The 22965-nt window shown below is 37.9% G+C and overlaps 1 protein-coding gene across 2 annotated transcripts in view; it reads right to left on the bottom strand.

Annotated features, from left to right (window-relative positions):
* TkR99D (Tachykinin-like receptor at 99D) overlaps positions 1 to 22965 on the bottom strand; it is a 183571-nt gene that overhangs the window by 22199 nt on the left and 138407 nt on the right. For both annotated transcript variants that reach the window (XM_073961186.1, XM_073961185.1), the window contains exons 5-6: positions 14876 to 15026; positions 14486 to 14682 (exon numbers count right to left, since the gene is read on the bottom strand). In XM_073961186.1, the coding sequence (XP_073817287.1) occupies positions 14486 to 14682; positions 14876 to 15026 (348 nt within the window). The remainder of the gene's footprint in view (positions 1 to 14485; positions 14683 to 14875; positions 15027 to 22965) is intronic.

The following is a 22965-nucleotide window of genomic DNA, read 5'->3' on the forward strand; positions in this document are numbered from 1 at the left end:
CAGATACAGATAGCGTGCTCAGGATATGGAAGGAACATTTCTCCAATCTGCTGGTATCCAATAGTAGCGAAGACGATGATACCACAGATCCAATCCCAGAAGATGGTATAGAATGTATACCGCCCGGCCAAGATGAGGTAAAAACGGCAATTAACCGGCTGAAGAATAATAAAGCAGCAGGAGCCGATGGCTTACCAGCCGAGCTGTTAAAAACCGGCGGCGACGCGCTGATAAGGTGTATGCATCAGCTAGTTAGCACCATCTGGCAGGAAGAACGCGTACCCGACGATTGGAACCTGAGCATCCTATGTCCCGTCCACAAGAAAGGAGATAAGACTGTATGCTCCATCTATAGGGGCATAAGTCTTCTCCCTATTGCCTATAAGATAGTGTCAGGGATATTTTGCGAACGACTAAAGCCAATGGTCAACGAGATAATTGGACCATACCAATGTGGCTTTAGACCTGGCAAGTCCACCATTGACCAGATATTTACCCTGCGGCAAATCCTAGAGAAGACCCAAGAGATGCAGATCGACACATTTCATCTTTTTGTCGATTATAAAGCAGCATGCGACAGTCCCCTCCGATCAAAGGTATTCCATGCAATGTCTGAATTTGGTATTCCCGCAACGCTCATCCGGCTTTGTAAGATGACTCTAACTGATACTAGGTCCTCAGTTAAAATTGGAAAGAACCTCTCCGAAGAATTTTGTACCAAAAGAGGTTTCAGACAAGGAGACAGCCTTTCGTGTGATCTATTCAACATTTTGCTGGAAAAGGTAATACGAGATGCAAATGTGAAAAGAAATGGCACAATTTACACCAATAGCCACATGTTACTTGCTTATGCTGATGACATAGACATCATGGGACGATCAGTAAAGGAAGTAACTGATACCTTTAGGAAGGTCGAAGCAGAATCTGCGAAAGTGGGTCTGGCGGTAAACGGCGAAAAGACCAAATTGATGGTGTCGACGCGCAAAGCGTCCATAGAGCTCGGACCAACCGTAGAAGTTGGTACCTACAATTTTGAGGTAGTTAAAGACTTCGTCTACCTCGGCACTGCCATAAACACAACAAACAACATCAGTTGTGAAATATGAAGAAGAATTGTATTGGCCAACAGATGCTACTATGGATTAAGTAAGCAATTTAAAAACAAAGCCACATCTCGTCAAACAAAAATAACACTATACAAAACGCTGATACTACCGTGCTAATGTATGGCTCCGAAGCATGGGTACTTGCGCAAGCAGATAAGGCAGTGCTTGGTGCGTTTGAGAAGAAAATTCTTCGAAAGATCTACGGGCCGATTTGCGTTGACGGTGAATATCGACGTCGTATGAACCACGAGCTATATAAGCTATACAAAGACATGCATATAGTTAAACGTATCGAGATGCAACGATTGCGTTGGCTAGGCCATATCATGAGAATGAGCGATGATGAACCCGCTAAAAAGGCGTATGAATACATGCCACATGGCGGTGCACGCAGAATCGGCAGGCCTAAGCTTCGATGGAGCACACAAGTGGATGAAGAAATGGAAAGGCGCGGTATTCCAAAAAGTCAAGCGAAAAACAGAGAGGAATGGAGATCTTTTCTTAGTTCGGTCTATGGAACAAATGTTCTGTAATGGGACAACTAAGTAAGTAAGTAAGTTGATAAATATGATTTGAAATATTCTCGGTATTGTTATGTATAAATTTGCATACATTTTAATTTTAAATATGTTAATAAAAAATAATTAAAAAAAAATAAGTTTCAGTATTTTATTTAGAAATGCACTTAAAACTAGAAAATAATTTGTCGCTTAGCCCCAATAAATATATCCCTTCTCATGATGGAATCTCTCAAATAAAACGCTTGCATTTAAATTATAAATGGTGGCAAAATTAAACGGCAAGAGTTTTATTTGAGAGATTCCATCATGAGAAAGAATATATTTATTGAGGCTAAGCGACACATTATGTTCTAGTTTTAAGTGCATTTCTAAATAAAACACTGAAACATAATTTTTTTTAAATTATTTTTTATTTTGATCACTAAGAACAAAATTATAGTCAATTTAGGCCGAAGATTTAGATAAAAACTTTAAAATGCCTGAAATCGTGTAGTACCGTTATATAAAGGCTATACCAAAACCTGGACTTATGTCCATAATTTTTGGTGTGGAAGTTTCTGTACCATTGGAAACTCCAAATGCCAGGTTACAGCCAATTCTGGCTAAAAATTAAGATAAAATCCTTATAACACTTGAAATCGGGTGGTACCACTATATGGGGGCTATACCAAAACCTGGACCTATGTCAACAATTTTTGGTGGAGAAGTTTCTGTACCATTGGGGACTCCAAATGCCCGGTTACAGCCAATTCGGCCTAAAAATGAAGATAAAATCCTTAAAACACCGTTAAAACACTAAAAAAATGGACCAATATTGGTTTTGATTCCATATTCATGTATTGTCATCTAAATCTGTTTCTGTTTCAGTTCGATTGGTCAACTGTAACTGTGTTAAAAATGAGTTACCAGATTTGAACTAAACGGACACTAAAGCAAGTTAAATAAAACACTGTAATAAATAAAACACTGTAAAAAATAAATAGTAAACATACTTATATTAAAGACATAGGGAGTGGAAGATACCAATCAACGACTGTGGTCGACTTTAGCATGACAATTGATTACTTATATACATATCGTTCATTTTCTCAAAGAGTAGCATAACTCAAAAATGCGTTTTTTGAGTTAGCAATTTCTATTTTTTCAGGACTTTATATTGTGTCAAATTTTCATGTTGCTATCTACAAAACTCAACAAGTTACAGCTTATTTTCCAGGTATTTGGCATAAATCAACAAAAGTGTTTTGGCACTAAAACACTTCAAATCATGCTTGATATTGCACAGAAATTTAGAACTGATATCTGGCTAGCTCTTTACAAAAGATGGTCCAAGTAGTAACTTTGTTTCTTGTGTAATGATCTCAACTTAAAACGCGTTTTTCTTGAAACTTGATTTTTTTGAGATGTGTCACTCTTTGATTAAATGAGCGATATGTTCCCACAACATACCCGAAGGGACAAAGACACTTCTCTCATATCAATGAGTGCACGCCAATTGATATTGACTCAATGAAATGGGACCTCCTTTTTATCGCCGAGTCCGAACACCACTTGTAGAGAAGTTTTTCATGGCTGAAATTCTCAGGAAATGCAATCCAGCATTACACATTACTTACTTACTTAGCTGGCCCATTACAGAACATTTGTTCCATAGACCGAACTAAGAAAATATCTCCAATTCTCTCTGTTTCGTGCTTCGTTTTGTGGAATACCGCGCCTTGTCATCTCTTCATCCACTTGTTTGCGCTATCTATTCTTTGGCCTGCCAATTCTCCGTGCACCGCCATGTGGCTCGAATTTATACGCCTTTTTAGCGGGTTCATCATCGCTCATTCTTATTATATGGCCTAGCCAACGCAATCGCTGCATCTCGATACGTTTAAATATATTGATGTCGTTGTATAGCAGATACAGCTCGTGGTTCATACGACTTCGATATTCACCGTCAACGCAGATCGGTCCTTAGATCTTTCGAAGAATTTTTCTCTCAAACACGCCAAGCACTGCCTTATCTGCTTTCGCAAGTACCCAGGCTTCGGAACCATATATCAGCACGGGTAGTTTCAGTGTTTTGTAAAGCGTTATTTTTGTTTGACGAGTTGTGGCTTTGTTTTTAAAGTGCTTACTTAAGCCAAAGTAACATCTGTTGGCCAATACAATTCTTCTTTTTATTTCACAACTGATGTCGTTTGTTGTGTTTACGGCGGTGCCGAGGTATACGAAGTCTTTTACTACCTCAAAATTATAGGAACCAACTTCAACAGTTGGTCCGATCTCAATGGACGCATTGCGCGTCGACACCATCAGCTTGGTCTTCTCGCCGTTTACCGCCAGATTCTCCTTCGACCTTCATAAAGGTATCGGTTACTTCTTTTACTGATCGTCCCATGATGTCTATATTATCAGCAGAAGCAAGTAACATGTGGCTATTGGTGTAGATTGTGCCACTTCTTTTGACGTTTGCCTCTCGTATAACCTTTTCTAGCAGGATGTTGAAAATATCATACGAAAGGCTGTCTCCTTGAATGAAACCTCTTTTGGTACAAAACTCTTCGGAGAGGTTCTTTCCTATTTTAACTGAAGATCTTGTGTCAGCTAGAGTCATTTTACAAAGCCGAATGAGCTTTGCGTGGATACTAAATTCAGACATTGCTTGGAATGCCTTTGAACGTAGCGGTTTGTCGAAGGCCGCTTTATAATCGACAAAAAGGTGGTATGTGTCGATCTACATCTCTTGGGTCTTCTCCAGGATTTGCCGCAGGGTAAATATCTGGTCAATGGTGGACTTGCCAGGTCTAAAGCCGCATTGGCATGGTCCAATTATTTCGTTGACCATGGGCTTTAGTCGTTCGCACAATATCCCTGACACTATCTTGTAGGCGATAGGGAGAAGACTTATGCCCCTATAGTTGGAGCATAATGTCTTATCGCCTTTCTTATGGACACAGGATGCTCAGGTTCCAATCGTCGGGTACGCGTTCTTCCTGCCAGATGGAGCTAACTAGCTGATGCATACACCTTATAAGCGTGTCGCCTCCGGTTTTAAACAGCTCGGCTGGTAGGCCATCAGCTCCTGCTGCCTTATTATTCTTCAGCCGGTTTATAGCTGTGTTTACCTCATCTTGGCCGGGCGGTATACATTCAATACCATCTTCTGGGATTGGATCTGTGGTATCTTCGTCGACTTCGCGACTATTGGATACCAACAGTTTGGAAAAATGCTCTTTCCATATCCTTAGCACACTATCTGTATCAGTTACTAGATTACCTTGCTGGTCTCTACAGGAGGATGTGCCAGTTCCAAAGCCATCAGTTTGATGTTTCACTCTTTGGTAAAATTTTCGGACTTCATTCTGTCTCATGTACATCTCGATTTGTTCACACTCCCGCTTTTCCATCTCTCTCTATTTCCTGCGGAAAAGACGTTTCTCCTCTCTCCTTTTCTCCCGCTACCTCTCTCGTGCGCTACGCGTTGCTACTGATTGTAAATTAGCCCTATATGCCGCATTTTTCTCTTCGGTAGCAGCACGACACTCCTGGTCATACCATGGATTCCTTGGTGGAGGTCTCTGGTATCCAAGTACTGATTTTGCGGCTGTTTGCATGGAGTGGGCAATGTTTTGCCATTGTCCTGATATGTTATCGGGACGAGGAGTGCTTTGATTAAGTAGTTGGGCCAGTTGAGTGGAATATGCTGTGGCTATCTGTTGTGATTGAAGCTTACCGATGTCCATCCGTGTTGGGTTCGCTCTTTGTTTGCTACGTTTAATCTGGTACGTACCTTTGCTGCTACAAGGTAGTGGTCCTAGTCTATGTTTGCACTTCGGAACGATCGTACATCCAACACGCTTGATGCATGTCTTCCATCTATCACAACGTGATCAATTTGATTTCTTGTTCTTTGATCTGGCGACAGCCAGGTTCCCCTTTGAATATCGAGATGCTTAAATCTGGTACTGCTAACTACCATGTTTCTTGCAGCTGCAAAGTCTATCAGCCTCATACCATTGTCAGATTTTTCACTGTGGAGACTGAATTTCCCGACTGTTGGGCCAAAAATATTCTCCTTTCCAATTTTGGCATTAAAATCGCCAAGTATAATTTTAATGTCATGGGCAGGGCAACGGTCATAAGTTTCTTCTAAGCGCTCGTAAAATATATCTTTGGTCTGTTCGTCCTTGTCTTCAGTGGGAGAATGAGCGCAAATAAAGCTGATGTTGAAGAATTTTGCTTTTAGTCGAATTGCAGCGAGTCTTTCATTCACTGGGGTGAAACTGGAGACCAGATGTTTTAACCTCCGACCAACTACAAATCCGCAGCCAAACTCATGCTTTGTGTCATGGCAGCTATAATACTGTGCGTCACCTTTAGGTGTTGTTGTGATGCCTTTCCCGTTCCATCGTATTTCTTGTATGGCAGTAACCTGACGTAACCTAACTAACCAGACGCCCAAACCCATGTTTTTAACGTTCTTATGGGTGAACGCGCGGCACATGTTAGAACACTACCTTTAACGGGTGTTAAAGGCAGTTCCTCAGGTGACACCAAGAGGAGGTCAGTGTCCACTTGAGATGAAAGAGGGACCAAGATAAATCCTGGGCTTTGCCATGTTAAAGCCGGTCAGGACCGTTCCTTGGTATCTTCCATCCCCTACGTCACCCAACCCGTCACATTACACCGCCGAAAATTTGTGATTTTCCGGTCAGAGATTGAACCGCAGACCTTCTGAGTGCAAGGCGGACGTGCTTACTGCACCACGGTGGCTCCCGATCATACATGATTACAATGCGTGCTAACTATGGCTTCCATAAAACGAAACATGGAATTATGGTAAATTAAATACATAAAAAATATCCAGCTTCACTCCGGTAGATGAGAGAATATCCACAATCCGTATAAAAGTTAAGTTCTTTAACATCAGTCTCTTCTGATGAATAGACCAAGCAGATACTCTACAAGCGTTTAGATCGAAAATATGTCCGCTGGCCATGTCATTAAGATTGTTATGGGAGATTTTAAAATTAGGAGGGATAATATCTCTACCGGCGGAAAGTTCAGCCTTCATGAGGTAATATCCGACAACGAAATGGGTATGATCGATTTTGCAGTGGCAAAAAGATGGCATAAAGCAGCACCAGGTTACAGCATCTCGTTATAAGCAAGACCACATGTATATCCTGTGGCAGATTACCCAGAAATAGGATCAAGTTCAAATAGACAGTTCGTTCGATGTCCAAACGATTCGAAACCATTTTTTGTAGCAGCCAAAATACACACACGTCTCAACGTTTCAGCAAAAGTGTGACCTAACACATGGCAAAAGCTGAATGTCGAGAAGCTGCAAGCATAATAAAACACGGTGCTCTTGAATCAACTTTAAATGGAAGGTGCTTACGCCTGGGAAGTTTTTGCGGATTCTGAAACTACAATGTCCATAGATGAGAAAAATCACAAAACAAAAAATCACTGGAGCGTTTTTTAAATAAGTCGCGATTCAAGTTGGCAGTTTTAGGGGTTTTTTAGGTTTTCGCGATTTTGCTTGGAGACCGCAAGTCCTATCGAAACGGGACTAAAGAAAATGTTGTAGTTCTGAAAATTCTCTACAAGATTGGCCTTTATGATAATTTCATAGGTTTTACCGTTATTGAGATATAGAAGTTGAAATTGGGACAATGCATTGACTGTATCGCTACCTTATAAAACAAGTTCATACATGGTGCGCCTTATCTAACTTTAAGTGAAAACCGCTTACACCTGGGAAGCTTTTGCGGATTTTGAAACAGCAATGTTTATAGGTGAGAAAAACCCAAAAACAAGAAAAAATTGCTGGAGGGATTTTTAAATAAATCGCGGTCAAAATTCACATTTTTAGGTTTATTTTAGGTTTTCGCGATTTTGCGTGGAAACCGCAAGTCCTATGGAAATATTGCTAAAGAAAATGTTGTAGCAGTGAAAATTCTATAGAGGAATGAGTGGAGAGTGTGGAGTGTTCATAGATATTACCATTTTTGAGATATATAGATGTTCAGGTCACATTTTTACCTTTTTTGTTAGGTTTTTACGATTTGCTTGAAAACGGTAAGTCTTATCGAAATGGGACTAGAGAGCATCTTTTAGCTGTGAAAATTCTCTACAAGATTGGCTTTCGTAGGTTGTGCTATTTTCGAGATATATAACTTTAAGTTGGGAAATTGCAGTCATGACATTGTTTTATAAGGAGGCGATACAATCAATGCATTGTCCCAATTTGAACTTCTATATCTCAATAACGGTAATACCTACGAAATTAACATAATGGCAAATAATGTAGAGATTTTTCAGTGCTACAAAAATTTCTTTAGTTCCATTTCGATAGGACTTGCGAGTTCCAAGCAAAATCGTGAAAACCTAAAAAACCCTAAAAATGTCATCTTGAATCTCGATTTATTTAAAAAGCGCTCCGGCGATTTTTTCCAAGCTTTGCCTTCGTCTGCCACAAAAACAACATCCTAATACACCTGAAGATCGGCTTTACCACCCGTGAAACGTAGTGTAATGGTTGGATGCGTGGGACTTCGGTAGACTCCTAATTTTTCAATGTATCTCTAAAGGCCTAACAGCTCAACTCGAAAGAGAATTAATTAGATTTTTTTTTGTTTTTTGATTTTTCTCATCTATGAACATTGCAGTTACAGAATCCGCAAAAACTTCCCAGGTGTTAGCACCTTCCACCTTCCAGGTGCTTCAAGAGCACCTTGAAAAGCTTACACACATGCTGAACCTTACACACATGCTATAAGTCGGTACTTCTTGACCCGATTATATAAGCGAAACTGCAGCAATAGGGATAAGTAAAGTCGGTTTCGGTTAATCGATTAACCGTAGTCGACTATTGATTGTGCGGAAACCGAATAATCGATTATTCTTAATCGACTTTCGAAAGACGGAATCGACCTTTGGTCGTAGTCTAGTATTAGTCGCCGCCGATCGCACCAATGAACACGGTCGATTATATGAAAACTCAAAAGTCTATTTTTAGAAAACCTTTATAAAATCGATTAACCGGAAATCGATTTTTAAGTTTTAGATGAAAACCGAATAATCGAAAAAAACCGATTATTGCATATCACTGAGTATTCCTATGCTGCAAATCTACTCTTGGTTATCACAAAAATCACCGCCTAAAGTTAATGGTATGGACTGGAGTATTGCATGGCTACTAAGGAGTACTTTGCCCTGTACGATGCGTTCCTTCTCTTCAGTAGCCTTACGATTCTCCTGTCCACACCAATCCTACAGTCTGCAGGAAGCGCCAAGTAAAAACATAGGGAGAAGAGGAGAAACGTATTTTCAGAAGAAACAAATAAAAAAGTATCAGTCACCTTTGCCGGCAGTGATATACCCGCAGCCTGGGTTAATTGAATCTCCTTTTTTCCCTTAAAAAATATGTATTTTGTGGGTTTTCAGAATTTTGGTCGTATGAACGTGACGTGGTTGGCTGGAGCGCACGATAACTCTCGAACGAATTAAGCGATTTGGTCAAAAAATTTGGCTATCGTAATATTTTGTCCAAACTTGGATTATGTTCGAAGATGGATTATGTTCGAAGATGTTCGAAGATGGTCCGTAATATTTTGTCCAAAGTAAAATCAAGTTCTAAGATGTACATTATCGGTCCACTTCTTTGGTGCTTTCTCCATAAAAGTTCAAAATTTTTTGCTAAAATGGTGCGCACGATAACTCTCGAAGACAGTACCCGATTTGATCCATACTATGGACATCGAAATATTTTTACGAGATATAGATCAGTCAGTCAGATCATTGATCAGTTTAGAATATGGCTTTATATGTCAACTCCCTCGGATACCTTCTATACCAAAAGGGACCACAAAATTCTGAAAAGGCCCCAAATACTTTCGATCTGTCCGTAGATGAACGTTTCAATTCACATAGGCTCTGTCGACAATATTTACCATCAAAAATGGTTTTATTGTTTTCTTAAGTGGTCTCCAGCATGATTTATATGCTTTTTCATGCGCTCAAACCAATTGTTGAATCCCCTTTTCCACTCCGATTTAGACACCTCCAAATCATGTTTTGAACGGTTTACAGCATCTTCTGGTAACGAAAATCCTTGACCACGCCTTTTTTCTTGATATGCTGGAATCAAATAAAGTCATTGGATCCCCAGTCAGGGCTGTATAGCGGATGATCCATCAATTCCACGTTTTGTCCGGTCAAACAGGTGCTGGTTTGAATCGATGTGTGAGAGCTCGCATTGTCATGATGCAGAATGATTCATCTTCTCTTGTTCGTTTTTATACCCTCAGCATTTATGCTAACGAGGCACTATGTCGCGAGTTCATATTAACTGTGGCCAAAAATAGAAGGAGTTGTCGTAGGTGCATAAATTTTGGTACACGTACCTATTATAGACTTACAATCTTCAGGACAAAGAATTGGGTTGGTCGGTCCACGTTTTGATATAGCTCCCATAGAACCGTACCTTCCGATTTTCGGTATTTTGAATGTTTTAGACACAATGACCAACCGAAAGTATTCAAATTTTGTGGTTAGTCTTCGGCAGAGGTATCAAACATTCCAACAGAGAATTGTGGGCTTAGGTCCACGTTTTTATATAGCCCCCATACAACGGTACCTCCCGATTATCGGTATTTTGAAGATTTTAGCCTCATTATTACACCGAAATTGCTGAAATTTGGTATTTAGTCTTCGTAGGGGGCATTATACCTTCACCTTGAAATTTGTTTGCATAGCTCCACGCCTTCATATAGCCCCCATAGGACGGTACCTCCCGATTTTCGGTATTTTGGAGGTTTTAGCCTGATTATCACACCGAAATGGCTGAAAATTGGAATTAAGTCTCCGTTGGGGGATTTATAACCTTCCACCAGAAATATGTCGGTTTAGGTCCTCGTCTTCCCATAGCCCCCATAGAACCGTGCCTCCTCATTTTCGGTATTTTAAGTGTTGTGGCCTCAATATCCACCCGATATGACTGAAATTTGGTGTTTAGTCTTCATATTGTTTGTGAGCATATTGAATATATCAAACTCTTGTCTTTTTTTTATATAAGAAATTTCCTTTAAAAAAAATTTGACCGCTTAGTGGTCAGAAAACGGTAAATTTTTTGTAAAAAATCGAATTTTGATTTTCGCTGTTTACAATTTTTTTAAAAATTTATATTTTTCAAAATTCTCTCGTTTTAAAGCAAGACTATTAGGTACTTAATAAGCCCACAAAAATATATGATGATCGCTTCATTCGTTTTCGGGCTATAGCCAACACCGCAAAACGATTTGTTAAAAAAGGGGGTATCCTCTCAGTGAGGTGGTCGCTGAAAAAGAGAAGTGACACATTCGTCTGCAAACCACTGCAGCTGGGACCTTTATATATTTGAAGTACTCACTTTTTACTACTCATACAGCAAAAAATATCGATATACACTTATATACAATTTTTTTCCCACTCCACTCAATTTAAAATTTGCTTCAGAAAATTAATAAACTTAGTAATACATGTTTGGGTAAATGTAAACACCATATGATTAATATTTACATGCAAACAAAGGTGTAGCCAAGTTTATTACATCCCAAGAGAACTTAGGAACCATTTTTGCAGCGACCGTTACTTTTAAATTTTAAATATTAACGCATAATATAATTTATAAATTTTAGAAAAAAACACACAAAAATATGTATTAACTAAAATTGTCGGATTTAAATTCACATATAGAAAAAACTACTTCACGTATCAGTACCAAAATTCAGATTCTTCTTAATTAATATGTTTTCTATCACTCCCCATCAATAACTTTGTTCAACGAAGTATTTAGTTTTTACCATTTTTGGCCACGGTCGTGACACTGTGCGAGGGTATATACACATTCATACGGGCAAAACGTCCCTCATCGAAATAATGGTTTTAGACCCCAAGTATGTTTGGACGAAATGTGTTTCAGACAATTTGGAGTCGATTGAACAATGTCCGTCCGTCTGTCTGTCTGCCTGGCTGGCTGGTTCGCACGATAACTCTCGAACGGATCAACCGATTCGATCCAAAATTTGGCTTTCGTAATATTTTGTCCAAACTTAGTTTAAGTTCGAAGATGGGTCCACTCCTTCCGGTACCTCCTCCACAAAAGTTCGAAAATGTTCGGAAAATGTGTGCGCACGATAACTCTTGAAGGGAGTAACCGATTTGGTCCATACTTTGCCCATCGCGAAATGTGTTCTAGACTTAGATAAGGTTTCAATATGGACTCAATCGGTCCTCTCCTTCGGGTACCTCCCATACAAAATTTCGGAAAAGTTCAGTTTAGGGCCAACTCTCGAATCGCTTTGATTTTTGTTTCAGCATTTTGCATTCACTGCCCTCCATACGACGGTACAAGTTTCATCAGGGGCAAGTCCATACTTCCTGAGAAAATAGCCTGAAAGGTGCAAAAAAACCCTATGACACCGTGTGAGGTGGTTGGAGCGCAAGATAACTCTCGAACGGATCTGCCGTTTCGGTCCAAAATTTGAACTTAGTAATATTTTGCCCAAACATAGTTTAAGTTTGAAGATAAGCCATATCGGTCCACTCCTTCAGGTACCTCCCCAACAAAAGTTCAAAAATGTTCGGAAAAATTGTTCGTACGGCAACTCTTGAAGGGAGTTGCCGAATTGGTCCATACTTTACACATCCTATTATATCTACCAGATATAGATCAGGTTCAAATATGGACTATATTTGTCTACTCCATCCGGTAACTCCCACACAAAATTTCGGAAGAGTTCACTTTAAGACCTGATATCAAATCACTTTGATTTTTGTTGAAGCAACTTGCATTCGCTGCCTCAATTACGATGGTAAAAGTTTTTTATGGGCAAGTCCATACTTCTTGAGCACACAGCCCGAAGAGTGGCTGGAGATCCACTTCCATAACGGTCAATGTCGATACATTCCTCTTAGTATCTCCTCCGCAAAACTTTTGATCTTTAATCCTAATCTACATTTTTGTCGGTTCAAACGACCAAAATTTTTTAAACCCCTTAAATACATACGTATTTTGGGGAAAAAATTGTTTCAATATACACAGGCTGAGGGTATATCTCTGTCGGGAAAGCCGACTGATACTTTTTTACTTGTTTGAATTTCTCAGGAGACTTCTGGCAAATAAATTGTAGTGTACCACTCAGAATTAACCGTCCTACATTTCTGAAGCCGTATATTTGCCACACGGTCAGTTTTGCCGAAGAAAGAGACGACCATTTGCTTCGAAGTGCTTCTTACATGAACATCTTTCGTTGGATTTGGCTCGTTTTCGAAGACCTAAACCGCCGATTAATGTTTTGTTTCGGACAGGTTTTCATGCAATATCAAATGTTAGTTGGTGGAAGAAATGCCCAAGGACGCCTCTACCTCACGTTTTATAATATGGCGATCTTACATTATCCGTTCACGCACGCCATAATTTTTTTTTCTGACACATTGGCCTATTTTGATCGTCCTCACGACCTTTTTGGCGAGGGTCCGCCACGACTGAATTCATTAAACCAGTTTTTAATAGTGCTATAGAAAGGCCCGTTATCGACATACAAAGATTAAATTTGACCAATGCACTCTTGCTGTGATTATCCACGTCGAAAATTGTGAAAAATTATTGTACAAAAATGTTCACAAGTAAATTTATGGCCTGTTCCCATACTTTATAAAGTGGTAAAAGTCGTGAAAGTTGTAAAAGTCGTAAACGATTTTCATATAAATTTTGTGTACGGGAACGCAAAATGTGTAAAAGTGTTAAAAATTTTAAAAACTTTTTAGTTCTGGAACAGAGCTTTAATTTTTTTTACTATTTGTAGGTAAGTCAAGCTTAATCTCATATTTGTTGTTTTCAAATTTAAAAACAACAAGTTTAATGTGGGATGTAGTTAAAATTGATTACTTTTTTTGCAAAGTGATTTTTTGAAGTCACTGTAAACAACACAAGGTCGTATGACAAACTGTCCTGAGTACGTATAGTCTAAAAACTGTCAAACTGTTCAAAAAATGTTTCAAATGGCGCCTAGCAACATGTGGTTTTACCTAGGCCAGATAGTTTTCGTGCATCCCTCCTATTGTGGAATGGATTTGGCAGTACTCTTCGATATGAAATGAATCCTCTTTTTGTCACATAAAATGCATTAAATAAATTTTTAAATCCTTTAAATTTTCTATAATATTTTGAAATTCACAAAATTCTCAAACTAATACCCCAGATTGTTATAAAGAAAAATAACAACAATCGTTATTCATCTTTTATATTTTACCATAACATTTATGAGAAAATATGTTGAATATTATTTATGCTAAATTTACCAATATTACCCCTTTTACTTTCCTCGAAGAGGAAAACCGCATTTTAGAAAACCTTAACCACAGGCCCACTAAGCATATTGCCAAGTTTGTGCCAGAAATAACAAGAATAACATCGAAAACGAGCTATTACGATATTTAACAACTCAATCTAAACATTCAACAGCATAAATATTTATAAACCAAACTTTTAAAGGTGGGTTAGTGGGTGTAATGGGTACGATGACGGCTTCCATTTATGCTAATAAATGCCTGCATTTAAAAGCAACCATGAATGGCAAAACAATCGAACGAAAACAAAGGGAAGCACGAAAAAACAATATTTTTACGTGGAAAATGTTTACACATCCTGTTTGAATATTCTTGGAATCGATATTTTGCCGAAAATTGCTGCTGCTACTCTGTGCTATGACGACGATGGTGATGATGTTGATGATGACGACATTGCTGATGCATATGATGAGTATTGATGTTTGTGTTGCTTTTATTTTTGTTCTTGTTCATGTTGTTGCTACTCACCGCGAATTCATCCAACAGTATATAATCGGATTGTACATGGAATTACTCATTGCCAACCAATATATGAACAGGTATACCTCCTGTATAAAGGGTGTTTCAGTAATGGCTGGGTAGCAGGAAGTCACAATGAAATATGCATGGAAGGGAAGCCAGCAGACGACAAATATTAAAACCACAACCATCATCATTTTAACCACCTAAAAGAAATGAACGAAAGAAAAGTATGGAGTTTAGTTGGTTGGTTGGCTGTGAGTCAAATTTAGCGTTGACTTTGGATGTTGCCAAAACCATATGCCATCACATTTACGACTAAATTCCAAAAAGCAAAAAATGTTTAGCAAATATTTTTGACATCATCATCACAGTGTCAGTTGCTGCATTGAGACTTACCCGCCGTTTACTTTTTACATTCTCCACCTGACGCGGTGTATATTCACCAATGGCCTTGGAACCCCATAACTCTAAGCCAACACGTGAGTAGGTTGCGGTCATTGATATGACGGGTAGAAAATATGTGAGTATCATAAATAAAATGTTGTAGCTGAAAAGGAAAACGAAAGAGAAGGGAGACATGATGTTATTATGGCATGTTATGCAAATTATTTAAAATAAAAAAAATATTGAGTCTATGTCTTTTTAGTATATCGTCTGCTCCGTCGGAAAAGGTCGTAAGTCCCTCCCAACAAATTTTTCAGGAGGAAGAAAAAACATTCTAGCGCTTTCTGTATTAAAGATTTTATAATGGTAGTAAAGGCAGTATTCTTTGTTTATTTATTCCGCTTCAATACCTGTACTTTGTTTGATAAAATTCCGTCGCGTTTGGGAGATAATTGGATGTCTTTGGACTTACGACCTTTTCCTTGTACAGTTTTGTATTTTTGTAGGGACTTACGACCTTTTCCTACTTTTACGGACGTTTTTAAAATAAAACATTTATGCTTTACAAAACAATGTGGAAAGGGTATTATAAGTTTGTTTTGTCCAATATTCGTGTAACATCGCGAAATATTCGTCGTAGACCCCCTCCCCTTGCAATTTTTTTCATATCTTGACGAGATAAAGCGATTTAGCTATGTGTGTCCGTCCATCCATTAACAATTGTAATAAAACTCCAGGCCTCAATTTTGGACCGATCGTCACGAAATTTTGTGGAGAGGTCGGGTTCCGACCAGAAGTGATCCCATTAGATGTTGGTTATGATCGTATGGTGTGAAATGGACCAAACCCACAATTTTTACTCGACTTTGTAGCTGTCCTGTAGATCGCAGTAATATTCCGATCGGAGCGAAATTTTAAAAATGATTTGAGTTTAAGACAAAGAATAATCTTGCAATTTAACACGGTGATGAGATAATTATTAGCGGGTTTAATGGACCAAAACTTTTGGGTGAAATCTTATATATAAAAGACAATGTGTGTATGTTTGTATGTTCCGCATAGACTCAAAAACGGCTGAACCGATTTTTTTGAGAATTTCAGAGAATATACAAGGAACAACCGGAGTGAAAATAGGGTTTTTTTTTTAATTTGAAAGGGGGAGGGGGCTCGCCGTATATTTTTAAAAAACGCTTTTTTGCTAAAGTTATGAAAATATCGGTCAGAAAATTAATTTGCGAGGCAACTGTTGTTGAATCTCCGACCCTAAGTACTTATTCCATGTAATTTTCAGATTATGCACAGGGATGTCCCATGGTGGAAGTAGGCTATATATTTTGTTGAATTTCGGAGGAGCGGGTTACACCTGTGCCCTATTTTTTAAATGCGCTATATACATTTATAAAACTTACGAACGATTCCGTTTCCCCAATCCTGCTACATATTTTAGCAATAAGACCCGACCACCCCCCACTTTCTTAAATATGCTACAAATCAATGGAAATACCAGATGTTATGCGTAACGAAGCTTTGGTCATATTGGAAAGCAAGTGTTTAGATTAAAAGGCAACATATCGATAGCTGTAGTTTCATCAGGTATATAAGATACATTTTAAGAAGATGAACACAGTCGGCATGCCTGAAGTCATCAGTTATTTGGCGGTATTGTAAAATTATATATCGACACCAAAATTTCTGAAGATTTTTATACCCTCCCCCATAAGATGGAGGGTATAATTAAATTTGTCATTCAGTTTGTAACATATCGATATATATATTCTTGATCAGAGTAAAATTCTAAGTCGGTATAACCATGACCGTCTGTCCGTCTTTTTAAAGATAGATCTTAGTGATTTGGTATAGAAGTTTTTATTACTTCTAGGATGTTTGGTATTGCCGCCTTAATATAGCCCCATAGAACGGTACCTCCCGATTTCCGGTATTTTGAAGGTGTGGCCTCAATATTCATCAGAAATGGCTGAAATTTGGTATTTATTCTTCGTTTGGGGTTTTTGTCTGCAAACCATGTAGGATCTTCAGCATGTAATGTCTTCCTGGGCTTCGGAAGTTTATCATAAGAGCTTTCTGAATCACCGTGAAACCCATAGGAAGCTAGACCCATGACACCATCGTCTAATTCAATTCCAAATTCATACTGCTCTTTGTTAGCAAAAACCTTGTTTTTTAAATTTTTTTTCAATATATGAGGTATTTGAACACATACAGCATCCCAATTTGTATCAATGAAAAGGCCAGAAGTCCATCTTTCATAATCAGTTCGCTTATAGGGAAAAATAGATTTCAAATGTAAATTTTCGTTGCAATATAGAAATTATCACATTTTTGTTCAAAAGCTGGGTCCAAAGGCTCCGCCAAATATCATCCGATTATCATCCAAAGGTGTAGGCTAGTTCTTTACATTGTACCCCAACCATGGATGACGTTAAACATTATATCTGAACTACATTAGCTGTAGTGTTCTTTTAAAGTATACATCATTTTCCTGTGGACTTACGACCTTTTCGTACTCAAATTTGTACGTTTTGTGGACTTACGACCTTTTCCGACAAGGGCAAAACATATAGAAAAACGCGACATACTACCATTTTCTTTGTATCATACGACGTGTTTTGACGTGTACTATCATCCTGTAACAAAAACGCGATTTCCAAAAAAAGTGGACTTACGACCTTTTCCGACGGAGCAGACGATATCTTAAATACATGCAAAATAAATATTATATATATTTTTATTTATTTGTTGATTTATATCTTAGACATTTTCATTTCAAATGCTAATTTATTGTGGCTTCCTTTGAGTCTACGTGCTTTGGCATTCAAATGCATTCAAATTATATATTTTGGACAATATTATTCATAAAAAAGAAACAGATATGCAATTCATTTAAGTTTTAATTGCTATTCAGTTTAGTAATATATCCAATGTTTTATGATAGCATTATTTTTTATCTTGCATACAATTATTTTGAATGATGGTCACCGATGCGTATGAGTAGTGCCGTTTGAAATGGTCATTATACGCAGCAGAGCACATTAATTTAAGTTAATGTTGGATTATGTTTTAAAACTGTTCGCTGGAATAAACAAAATATATGTTAAATTATTCATAACATTGAATAAATAGAAAGCAGCTGTTAATGATACGAGGGCTGCACGATAACTATCTGCCCTAACAATGAACGCTTCAACAGCATCTTCTGGCGACGAAAATTGTTGACTACTTTTTTCTTGATATGCTGGAATCAAATGATGGTCGGCGGATGACCCATCAATTAATTTTTTGTTTGGTCAAACAGGCGGTGCACTGTGGTTCCGCCCGTGGACAAACATCGATAAATTAAAGGCAACAAATTTTATTGCGATTGAAATAAATATTCTCTAAACACATAACATTTTTAATATCTAGTATTATTTTTGCCAATTTACAGCGGCAATATGTCAAGTTACGCCGAAGAAGTTGAAATTTGTATCTGGTGCCTTAAAAACGTAAAATACATCCGCAAAATATTTGCAGCTTATGAGTGAAATTATAAAAAATTAAAGAGAAAAATGTACAATTTCCAGAATGAAGCTTATAGTTGATGGTATTGACAATGTTTTTACGAAAAAATATTCATAAATCGTGTTCTAACTTCCTTAAAAACAAATTCTTTGTAAATGATTTTTTCTGGTATTTTTAATATCAGTAGTATAAATGTATGTTGAGTTTTACTAATGTTGGGAGAATTGTTAGTTTGAATCGTTTTTATTGACTGAATAAATATTTTCAATGCATACATACAAATTAGGAAAATTGACAAATTCATATTTCAATGCCTACTAGATACATTAATGCCTTCTAAGGCCAAAATACAAAGTGTGTGAAACATACATGTTGCTGTGCAATACAATTGAATTATAACTCCAATACTCCTCCTCAACATGGATGTTCCATTACATAAAACAATAAGAAATACTAAAACATTCCAATCTGTTTTACAAAGCTGACATGTTTAATTTTACTTAAATTCTTTGTTAAAATGTCTGCAGCCATATCGTTAGTTGGACAATACTTTAACTCCACTTCTTTATTTCGAACAACTTCACGAACGTGATGAAACTTTATGTCAATATGCTTCGTTCTATTGTGGAAAACGGGATTCTGCGCTAACTTGTAAGCTCCTTGATTGTCGACATATAGTAATACAGGATCATCTCTTATGTATTCCATTTCTTCCAACAAACGTTTCAGGTATATTGCCTCCTTTGCTGCGTTCGACATCGCCATATACTCGGCTTCTGTGCTGCTGAGGGCCACAGTATTTTGCTTCTTGCTCTCCCAGGATACAGCACAACCATTGAGGAAAAATATGTAACCAGTATAAGATTTTCTATCCGTTGTACTACTTCCCCAATCTGCATCTGCATATCCGTATACACATTTTTCACCTGCTTTGTATACCAACTTATAATTCCTTGTTCCTGCCAGATATCGTAGAATATTTTTCGCTGCCACTAAGTGTTCAATATGAGGATCAGCATTTCTTTGAGCAAGCTTGTTTACTGAATGTAGAATGTCTGGTCGGGTAGTAATTGCGAGATAAGTCAATGCTCCAATTAAAGATTGATACTCATGTTGATTAGCTTTCTTGCAGTTACCATTACATTGTATTTGATATCCTGGTGTTAAAGGTACTGGCGACGTTTTGCAATCCTTCATTCCATATTGTTCTAGCATGTCCTTGATATATTGAACTTGGCTTAGTTTTATAGAACCCGTGCTGTTCTCTCGTTCAATATCCATGCCCAGAAAATGTTGCAATCGTCCTTTGTCGCTGATATCGAATTCTTCTGCAATCATTGCCTTCATTTGTGTAATTTTTTGTTCGTCTTTGCTTGCTATGATGATGTCATCAACGTAAACTGCCACTAAGATAATTTCGTTATCTTTCTTCATTTTGTATAAACATGGTTCGTTTTCAAATGATATAAATCCAAAATTCTTCAAAACGTTGTCTAATTTCTCATTCCATGCTCGTCCTGATTGTTTTAAACCATAAATTGCTTTTCTCAATTTCAGAACTTTGCCGTTTCCAATTTTAAAACCTTCTGGCGGTGCCATGTATACATCCTCTTGCAATTCGCTATTTAGATAAGCCGTACTAACATCAATTTGGTGCAAGTGCATTTTCTCCTGAGCTGCAATAGCCAATAGCATTCTTATAGTAGCATATCTTACCACTGGAGAAAATGTCTCTTTGTAGTCAATCCCATATCTCTGGCTACATCCCTTCGCTACCAAACGTGCTTTGTATCTTTCTATTTCACCGTGCTTGTTTGGTTTTAACGCGAACACCCATTTACAACCAATGGTTTTACATTTCGGCGGCAATACAACCTCTTCCCAGGTCTTGTTCTTTTCCAAAGATGTAAATTCTGTTTTCATAGCATTTAGCCATTGCTCGGAATCTTCACTTTCCATAGCTTCTTCAACTGTTTGAGGTATATTTTCCGTTGTCATGCGATTCAATACATTATATACCTTTTTGGGTCTTCCAGGCTGCCCTGTTCGTATTATTCTTGGTCTTCCTGGCCCAATTCTTGACACATGCTCCTGACTATCGGAACTTGAATCTTCATTTGCTGTGCCAACAGCTTCGTCATTACTTCCGTACTCGATGTCTCCTGTCAATGTTTCATCGATGCTTTCAATTCGACTATCATCAGGTTCATTTGGTTGACGTTCATTTTGTTGCAAATATATTGTAAGACAATCTTCATTGGGTATTTTCTTGTCATCTACCTGGAATATATTCTCGTCGAAAATGACATCTCTTCTTTCAATTACTCTTCTTTGTTCTTTACTGTAAAGTCGATATGCTTTTGAGACTAGGGAATAGCCTACCATTATGTACTCCTCGCCTCTCTTTTCGAACTTACGTTTATGGGTTTTGTTCAATGCTACACAATAAGAACCAAAAGTTCGTAAATGACTTACATTTGGTTTCTTGCCATGCCATATTTCGTAAGGTGTCTTCTCTTTCAGATGCTTTGTGGGACTTCTGTTTCGCAAATAAGCCGCAGTCATTATTGCTTCTGCCCATAAATTTTCACTCACACCTGCATGCAACATCATGGTTCTTGCCATTTCTACCAGAGTTCTATTAGCACGTTCCGCCACACCGTTCTGCTGAAGACTATACGGAACTGTTAACTGTCTTTTGATGCCATTATTCTTCAAATATTTGTCAAATTCTCTGTTGATATATTCGCCACCGTTGTCACTACGAAGTGCCTTTATCTTCTTACCAGTCTGTTTCTCTACGAGACTTCGGAATTCTTTGAATTTTGCAAAAACTTCATCCTTCGACTTCAAAAAATATATAAATATTCTGCGTGATTTATCATCTATGAAGGTTAAGAAATATTTTGAACCACCAACGGATGGAACTTGGATCGGCCCGCATACATCACTATGTATTACTTCCAATATTTCATTCGCTGAAGTTTCTGACTGTTTCGGGAACGGTAGTGTATGGACTTTTCCAAGCATACAACTTTTGCACTTCGTATCATTTGATGTTTGGTCGATTTTCATGCCTCTTACCATTTCCTTGGAATTGAGTTCACCCAAACTTCTGTGGTTTAAATGACCGGTACGGTACGATTATGCCATAGATTTTCTGTCATCATAAATACCTTCTCTTGACGATTTTCTAGCACAAACATGTCATCAATTTTTAACGCTTTCAATATAATTTCATTAGATTTCGTTGTAATGACAGCACTCGACTTGGTAAACGTGGCTTTTAATCCCTGGTTCACTGCCTTACTAATGGAAATAAAATTTGCTTGTAGCTCTGGAGAATACAACACATTTTGCAATTTGATTTCACAATGTTCAGTTTTTACCAAAACTTCTCCTCTGCCTACAGCTCTCAAAAAATTATCACCAGCCAATACAATTCGTTCTTCATGTTCCTCGAATTCGGTAAATAATCTTCTGTCATTGCACATGTGTGCAGTTGCCCCACTGTCCAAATACCACAGCGATTTATTCAGCTTACCTGCTTCTGCAACTGCTATCATTGTGAATGACTGATGTTTATTCTTGTTCTGATTTGCTTCGCACTTATTTGCATAATGCCCAATTTGGCCACATGAAAAACATTTTCCTTTGAACTGCTTCTTCTTTTCATTCTTACCTTGAACTCTGTTCTTTGGTTTATATCCGGAAGCTTCATCGCCCGTTTCTCGGTGTCTATTCGATTTTGCAGCAAAAACTTGTTGTTCTGACAATTCATCCTTTTCCAACTGGATTTTTCTCTCGGCTTCTTCTAGCAGTTTCTGCTTTAGCGTTGAAAAACTCGGCAACTTGTCTCGTGTCTCTATAGCCACCACGAAATTTTCATATTGTCTGGGAAGGCTCGTCAATAAAATAATGGACAACAACTCCTCCTGGATCTGTATCCCAATTTCGGCTAGCTTCTCCGATATTTCCACAAATTCATTCAGGTGTTGCGACATCTTACCATTATCGTTCATTTTCAAGCCCAACATCTTTTTGTATAATGCCACTTTCTGCATTGGCCCTTGAGGTTTGTGGACTTCTTCCAGCTTTACCCACGCCTCTAACGATGTTTTGCAATTCTTGATAACATTCAGTTGAGATGGTTTCACACTGAGATAAATTGTTGCAAGCGCCTTCTGGTCATCTTCCATCAATTTTGCTGTCCCCGCATCATTCTTCGATGGATCAATTTTCGTCTTCCCGCTGACAATTTCCCATTGTCCGCAATGAATAAGCACACTCTTCATTTGGATACGCCAGCTTTCATAATTGCCTTCATCAAGCTTTTCAATTTGGCACATGGAATTCATTTTTACAAAAATTAATTTTTCACAATTTCAATATGTCACAATATTCACAAAAAATTCAAAGGCTGGTGCCCATAACCTGTTAGTTTGAATCGTTTTTATTGACTGAATAAATATTTTCAATGCATACATACAAATTAGGAAAATTGACAAATTCATATTTCAATGCCTACTAGATACATTAATGCCTTCTAAGGCCAAAATACAAAGTGTGTGAAACATACATGT

This window comes from Musca autumnalis, unplaced genomic scaffold (assembly GCF_047663935.1).
Source record: "Musca autumnalis isolate F117 unplaced genomic scaffold, ASM4766393v1 scaffold_1, whole genome shotgun sequence".
NCBI classification, from domain to species: Eukaryota; Metazoa; Arthropoda; class Insecta; order Diptera; family Muscidae; genus Musca; species Musca autumnalis.